General features: G+C 44.4%; 1 protein-coding gene across 1 annotated transcript; it reads right to left on the reverse strand.

The window, feature by feature from the left end:
* Positions 1-234: 234 nt before the first annotated feature.
* On the reverse strand, positions 235-6,391 carry LOC113111484 (protein ANTAGONIST OF LIKE HETEROCHROMATIN PROTEIN 1-like). Its single transcript, XM_026276252.1, has 2 exons — positions 6,092-6,391; positions 235-2,106 (listed from the first exon to the last, which is right to left on the reverse strand). The coding sequence occupies exons 1-2, from the start codon at positions 6,254-6,256 to the stop codon at positions 961-963; spliced, it is 1,311 nt and encodes a 436-aa protein (XP_026132037.1). The 5' UTR covers positions 6,257-6,391; the 3' UTR covers positions 235-960.
* Positions 6,392-7,640: the final 1,249 nt, after the last annotated feature.

Here is a 7,640-nt window from a genome sequence, read left to right on the forward strand (position 1 = left end):
AGAACCTAGAATGACCCTTGACCCGAAGACACCTGTTTTCCCTGATATTATCTCAAGACAACAGGAGATATAATCCTCAGATTAATCTAAACCCTCACAGAGACAGATGGTATTTTATGAGGAGCACTGTTAAACTGATCATTACCCAGAAATGACCATCCTGTGATCGTTTACTCGCCGCTCAAACCTGTGTCCAGTTTGGAAGACAAAGAAGATATTTTAAAGAACAATGGATACAGCAAAGGACACCAGTGACTTTTATTGAACAAAAACATGACACTTGGTTCAATACAAACATCAGGAAGAATATGATCCTAATGAGAGGCAACATTACTGTTTATGTTTAATGATCTAAAAGAAGGCCAGTGAATGAAGACACAGTACAGAGGTGTACAGTCTTTATGAAGAAAAACATCTGTATCTTCAGGATCTTTTCTCTTCTCTTCCGGATACTTGAGTCTCAGTGTGATTGATTCAGCTGCTGATGTATAAATCAGTTCAGTTTCACACAGGTGTAGAGAACGACATTAATTAACAGCATCCACGAACTCACCGGTCCCCAACCGTCCCTGGAGAGTCTGGCGTAGTCTTGATCAAGACACATCAGGGGTGTGACATCAAAGCACCGCAAGAGCCATTCAAAAGCATAAAGAGTCGTCTGCTCTCCAATCGCTCTCACTGTGCTTTGCGTCTGGAATAAGCCTACTGTCTGCTAGTGAGCTGATGATCTGAATCAGGTATGATTTATTAAAGAGACTCCAGCAATCACTACACTAACTAACCCACAGCAGATCTGAGCCAACAAACTTCTGTCCCGGTGTCTTTCTTTACAGTTCGTTACTCTCACTGTGATGTTCTGCATTCAGATGTGTCTGAAGTGAACAGATCAGATCAAGTTCTGGAAAACACACAGCACAAAACCGAGGAGAAGAACAGCCAGAGCGTGGCAGCACATCCCGGTCAGACACCAAGCGTCCGCTGCTGCGTCTCCTGCTGCAGGAAGTACTGACAGAACAGAGCTCGGACTTCCTCTCCGTCGCGGTCGTCTGCGGCGGGCGACACCTCGTCTGCGGGCTGTGGACTCTCCTCGGTCCTCACGGCCTCCTCCCAGCGCTCGATGAACTCGTCTCCGTGCACCTCGCACACGTTGTGCAGCACGCAGCAGGCCAGGATCATGGTGGGCACCACGTCCATGCGGCAGTCGTTCCTCTTCAGCAGACACTGCCAGCGCGCTCGGAGCCGCAGGAAGGCCTCGTCCACCACGCCCCGCGCCCGTTCCAGACGCCGGTTAAACACTCTCTGACTCTCTGTGAGCTCGCTGGACTCGGGGAAGCTCTTCAGCAGCCAGCTCTTCAGCGGGTATCCGGCGTCTCCCAGCATCAGGAAGCCCAGCGGCCGGCCCATGAAGTCCAGCGGTGGCTCGTGCAGCAGGAAGCCGTCGCAGCCGCGCGCCCACAGCGTGGAGTTCTGCAGGATGGCCGAGTGCTCGGTGCTGCCCGGGAACCCAGCGCACACGTCCCAGAACTGCCCCAGACCGTTCACCGCACCCTGCGTGACCACCGACAGCCAGCCGCGGCTGTTCCAGTAGCTGTTGGTGTTGCTGGACGGTGCGATGATGGGCACGTGGAGGCTGCCGACTGCTCCCACGCAGTGAGGGAAGCCCCAGCGGGTGGAGAAGAGTCTGGCGGCGTCCTCCAGCTCCTGCTCGCTCGGGGGTCGCAGGTACAGCGGTCGCAGCAGCAGCACGATGGCGTGACACACGTCTCTCACACACTTGCAGACGGTGGAGCGTCCCACGCCGAACAGAGCGCTGATGGTGCGGTACTCCACGTTAGAGGCCAGACGCCACAGAGCCACGGCCACACGCTTCTCCAGCGGCAGCGCCGGACGCAGACGAGTGTCCTGACGGCTCAGACGCGGCTTCAGCTTCCCACACAGCAGGAAGAACGTCTCTTTAGTCATGCGGAACTTCTCCAGCCAATCAGAGGGCTGGAACTCCCGCATGACCACACGCTCCCACCAATCGGTGCTCTCGATGCTGCTCCAGACCCGTGTGGGGCGCGCCGGCGGGCCGCTGACCGGACGAGACGTCTGAGCGATCATCATCTGCGAGAGGAAGACAGCTCAGTTAGAGCCACATGCACAGTTCAGTACAGAACGTCTCGTATTCAGATTATATGAAGTATTAAAAGGTCATAGAATTTTAGCAGACATGAGTAATGAAGTATTTTATTAAAAATAAATGTAAACGATATTAAAGGGGTGGTTGACTTTTTTTTTTCTAGACTTGATTATGTTTATGGGGTGCAGTCTAACATGTGTTAATGCTTTGTTCTTTAAAGGGGTCATATGATGCAATTACATTTTTTTCTTCCTCTTTGGAGTGATACAAGTTCTTGGTGCATAAAGAAGATCTGTACAGTTGCAAAAACTCAAATTCAATAATATATTCTTTATAAAAGTTCATAGTTAACCAGGCCCTCCTAAAACGCCTCTTCATTTAAACACGTCACGATGTGGGAAGAGCTGCATAACGACGCCCAAATGTTCACACAAAGAAAGAAGGTGCAACTTTTATTCTCTTTGTTGCTGCTGGCATCATGTCGTGTAGACGCTGTGCATTTCGTTTTGAAAGCAAAACTACTTTGGTCTTCAAAAAAAGGACACAACTAGAAATCAGAGGTTAAGTTGTATTTATGACACTGTTCCAGAACAGTTCAACCCAAATATTCAGATGTGTGCAGCACATTTTATGGAGGACAAGGACTGTTTCCTGAATCAGTAGCGTACAATATGGTGTCTGTTACAAGGACAGTCCTGACTTTTAAATAGCTTAAAAATGCGTGCGCGTTATACATTCACTTCGAATTAGCAGCAATTGGCAATCTGGCATCAATTGCTTGAATGGACAAAAAAAAAGATCACTGATATTAAATACAGACCTTTTATTAAAATAACAAATAAAATTACCACCATGTATAGGCTGAAAAAAAAAACTGAAATCGGCAAGCTGTGGACCCAAACAAATAAGAAACATAGTCAGGATTTAGACCGTATCTGTATCTAGTACTGAGACTGCTCTCCTTAGAGTTACAAATGATCTGCTCTTATCATCTGATCGTAGGTGTATCTCTCTATTAGTTTTATTGGATCTTAGTGCTGCGTTTGACACAATTGACCACAGCATTCTTTTGCATAGACTTGAACACTTTGTTGGCATCAGTGGAAGTGCATTAGCATGGTTTAAATCGTACTTATATGACCGCCATCAGTTCGTAGCAGTGAATGAAGATGTATCATATCGATCACAAGTGCAGTATGAAGTACCTCAAGGCTCAGTTCTAGGGCCGCTACTCTTCACACTTTATATGTTACCCTTGGGAGATATCATCAGGAAACATGGTGTTAGCTTTCACTGTTATGCTGATAATACTCAGCTCTATATTTCTTCGCGGCCCGGTGAAACACACCAATTTGAAAAACTAATGGAATGCATAGTAGATATAAAAAACTGGATGACGAGTAATTTCTTACTGCTAAATTCAGAAAAAAACAGAGGTGTTAATTATAGGACCTAATAACCTAGAACACTAAGACTTGATGGTTGCTCTGTCAATTCTTCGTCATCAGTCAGGAACCTAGGTGTGCTACTTGATCGCAATCTTTCCTTAGAAAGCCACGTTTCTAGCATTTGTTAAACTGCATTTTTCCATCTCAAGAATCTAAATTACGGCCTATGCTCTCAATGTAAAATGCAGAAATGTTAATCCATGCATTTATGACCTCAAGGTTAGACTATTGTAATGCTTTATTGGGTGGTTGTTCTGCACGCTTGGTAAACAAACTACAGCTAGTCCAAAATGCAGCAGCAAGAGTTCTTACTAGAACCAGGAAGTATGACCATATTAGCCCGGTCCTGTCCACACTGCACTGGCTCCCTATCAAACATCCTATAGATTTTAAAATATTGCTTATTACTTATAAAGCCCTGAATGGTTTAGCACCTCAGTATTTGAATGAGCTCCTTTTACATTATACTCCTCTACGTCCGCTACATTCTCAAAACTCAGCCAATTTGATAATACCTAGAATATCAAAATCAACTGCGGGCGGCAGATCCTTTTCCTATTTGGCGTCTAAACTCTGGAATAACCTACCTAACATTGTTCGGGAGGCAGACACACTCTTGCAGTTCAAATCTAGATTAAAGACCCATCTCTTTAACCTGGCATACACATAACATACTAATATGCTTTTAATATCCAAATCCGTTAAAGGATTTTTAGGCTGCATTAATTAGGTAAACCGGAACCGGGAACACTTCCCATGACACCCGATGTACTTGCTACATCATTAGAAGAATGGCATCTACGCTAATATTTGTCTGTTTCTCTCTTGTTCCGAGGTCACCGTAGCCACCAGATCCAGTGTGTATCCAGATCAGAGGGTCACTGCAGTCACCCGGATCCAGTACGTATCCAGACCAGATGGTGGATCAGCACCTAGAAAGGACCTCTACATCCCTGAAAGACAGCGGAGACCAGGACAACTAGAGCCCAGATACAGATCCCCTGTAAAGACCTTGTCTCAGAGGAGCACCAGGACAAGACCACAGGAAACAGATGATTCTTCTGCACAATCTGACTTTGCTGCAGTCTGGAATTGAACTACTGGTTTCGTCTGGTCAGAGGAGAACTGACCCCAACTGAGCCTGGTTTCTCCCAAGGTTTTTTCTCCATTCTGTCACCGATGGAGTTTCGGTTCCTTGCCGCTGTCGCCTCTGGCTTGCTTAGTTGAGGTCACTTCATCTACAGCGATATCGTTGAGCTTACTAAATAAAAACACTATAAATTGGCATTTATGCGCCTGTACATCTCAAAGGTATCGCACACCGGACACGCACATTCTATACGAACGAGCTCATTTCCATTTCCAGCTAATTTAACATAAAACTATGCAGATGGCGCTCTGTGTTGCGGCAGGAATTTGGACAGCGCCCTGAGTCAGAGCTGGACGCCGTCGGTGTGCTTACACTCGTAGAGAATAATGTGATCGGATTTTAAAGACGTGGCGCTGCGCTTCTCGTCCGGTGCGTGACCTCCTTAAAATAAATATGATTCCCCGCGCTACCGGAGTGTTTACGATCTGATTGTTCCAGAGACCAAGAAACGGTCATCCTCGGTAGGAATCCCGTGAGAGAAGATGAGGAGAACAGAATGAGGAGGAAGCGACGTCGAGCCGCAGCCCAAAAGAAAAATACTCTGGAAGCACTGTTAATAAATGCCATTTTATAGTGTTTTTATTTAGTAAGCTTAAGTTTTTATTTTATATTCGTTTCTTATTTATATTATTTTATTTTATTTAAACTGTGTAATTTATTTAGGCTTATTTTATTTTCATTTTAAAAACGTTCTAATATTGTCGGGGAAGTCATGGCCTAACGGTTAGAGTGTTGGGCTTGCAATCCATGTGAGTTCGAGTCTCGGGCCGGCAGGAATTGTAGGTGGGGTGTGAATGTACAGCGCTCTCTCCTCCTTCAATACCCTGACTGAGGAGCTCACTGATGCCCACTGCTCCATGTGTGCGAGCACTCTGGGTGGGTTAAACGCAGAGCACGAATTCTGAGTATGGGTTTTATTCGTTATGTTAATAAAAGGTCTGTATTTAATATCAGTTTTTATTTTATTTTATTTTTTTATTTTTTTTTGTCCATTCAAGCAATTGACGCCGGATTGCCAATTGCCGCTAATTCGAAATGCATGTATAACGCGCACGCATTTATAAACCATTTAAAAGCGAGGAAAAGAGGTCTGTAGCGGTCTACTTTTACAACTTCCTTTACGAAAATTGTTCATTTTAATTGTTTTACAATTAAAAAAACATACATAAATACATTATATTAAATACATATATACAAATGGTAATTAATATACAAAATAAAAAATGACTAAATTGCACGTTGTTTTGGATGCTACTTGCAACGCTCTTCTGTGTTGAACGTGTTGGGTCAAACTGAGGAAGCTGTTTTCTTAACTTGACCATGTTTTTTAAGCCTCTTTTTACTTTATTGAAGAATTGAATATTCGCTCACCATGATCATCCTCTTGTGTCTCTGTTGGAAATACCGTCTGTGCGCGACGCGCCGCTCAACCTCGCGTCTGCGCTGCGCGTCTGCGCTGGTGACGTCACGCCGCCGCTTCATCAGCACGTAACTGAGCGTGAACATCAGCGAGCGCAGCGTCTCGTCGTTTGCCATGATTCCGTCTTAGTTCTCAGCCTGCGGTCCAAACGCCACTGCAGAAGCGCGATATCTTCCACGATGCGGCGTGATCGCTCTGCTTATTCCGCGCACGTTATGTTATTTCTTCATTATAGCGCTGGCTCTGCTAACGCGCCCCTCACACTTCTTCTCCTTCTGCGTATCTGCTCATGTGACGTCACGCCGCAGCGCCGCCTGCTGGCCTGACGTCATCACATTTGCACATTTTTAAAATTACTTTGCGTTTCAACATTAACCAATAATATAGACCAAGTCCTCACTGACTGAGATATTCATATTTATTATAATATGACAGAGAAACAATGTAGGGTTCAAACAAATTCACACTTAATAAACAAATCAAATTTCTTGGCCTAATCACTACTCATAATTTTCATAAAATCTCAGAAGACTTCTGTATACATTGCTTGCTCCTTTTGAAAGACATCAAACTGGGGTCAAAACTTTACATTTGTGAATAAAGAATTGTAATATAAGTAAACAATTTACAACAAAGTATACATTTTTGTCTCCCAAATGTACTCCAGGTTTCATCATGTGTCAAGTCATAGATTGCAAAATAGATACTCTTTGTTTTAGGGTTAGGGTTACTTCAGCCCAAAATGAATGCTTCTGGAACACTAGGCTCGAGGCCTGCTCCAAACACAGGTGGTACTGTTCGGACCCAAACCAGCTCTGTGATATTACCCTAACACAAAGCTGCTTGTCTTCTTGCTTAATTGAACTGGAGTTTGACTGTTTTGACTGTTGAACTTCAGTTAAATCTGAATGATTTATCTTTTTTTCTTTTCTTTTAGTATTCCCATGTGCCTCTAGTTTAACCTGTTGTAGTTTATTTCCAAAACCAGGTATTTGAAAAGAGTCTGTGACTGTTTGGTTGAAAGGGTTGTTCCTCTGACTGAAAAAGAGCAAACAGAGAACACAGAGATTTATTTATTTATTAATTTCTCAGAAGATGGTTAACTCTCTCTCTCTCTCTCTCTCTCTCTCTCTTGTCTCTCTGTCACACACACACATATACACTCTCTCTCTCTCTCTCTCTCTCTCTCGTCTCTCTCTCACACACACACACATACTCTCTCTCTCACACAAACACACACACACACACACACACACACAAACACACACTCTCTCTCTCACACACACACACACACACACACACACACACACAGATTCTCTCTCTCTCTCTCCCTCTCTCACAAACACTCTCTCCTGTCTCTCTCTCTCTCTCACACACACAAACACACACACACACTCCATCTTCTTTTGTGATTTAGTAGGATCTTTCCAGTAGGTGATGTCATTTTGTTTTTGTAATTGTATAATTTGGTTTGGCCATATAGTGCTGTGCTGGTCTGGC

The sequence above is a fragment of the Carassius auratus genome, chromosome 2 (genome assembly GCF_003368295.1).
Source record: "Carassius auratus strain Wakin chromosome 2, ASM336829v1, whole genome shotgun sequence".
In the NCBI taxonomy this organism is placed as follows: domain Eukaryota; kingdom Metazoa; phylum Chordata; class Actinopteri; order Cypriniformes; family Cyprinidae; genus Carassius; species Carassius auratus.

What these genes read in the sequence shown, in the direction of transcription:
- LOC113111484 (XM_026276252.1), bottom strand. Translation starts at nt 6,256, where the DNA reads ATGGCAAACGACGAGACGCTGCGCTCGCTGATGTTCACGCTCAGTTAC. An exon ending in GACACAAGAGGATGATCATG is followed by an intron (nt 2,107 to 6,091) that starts GTGAGCGAATAT and finishes TTCCTCTCGCAG; the next exon opens with ATGATGATCGCTCAGACGTC.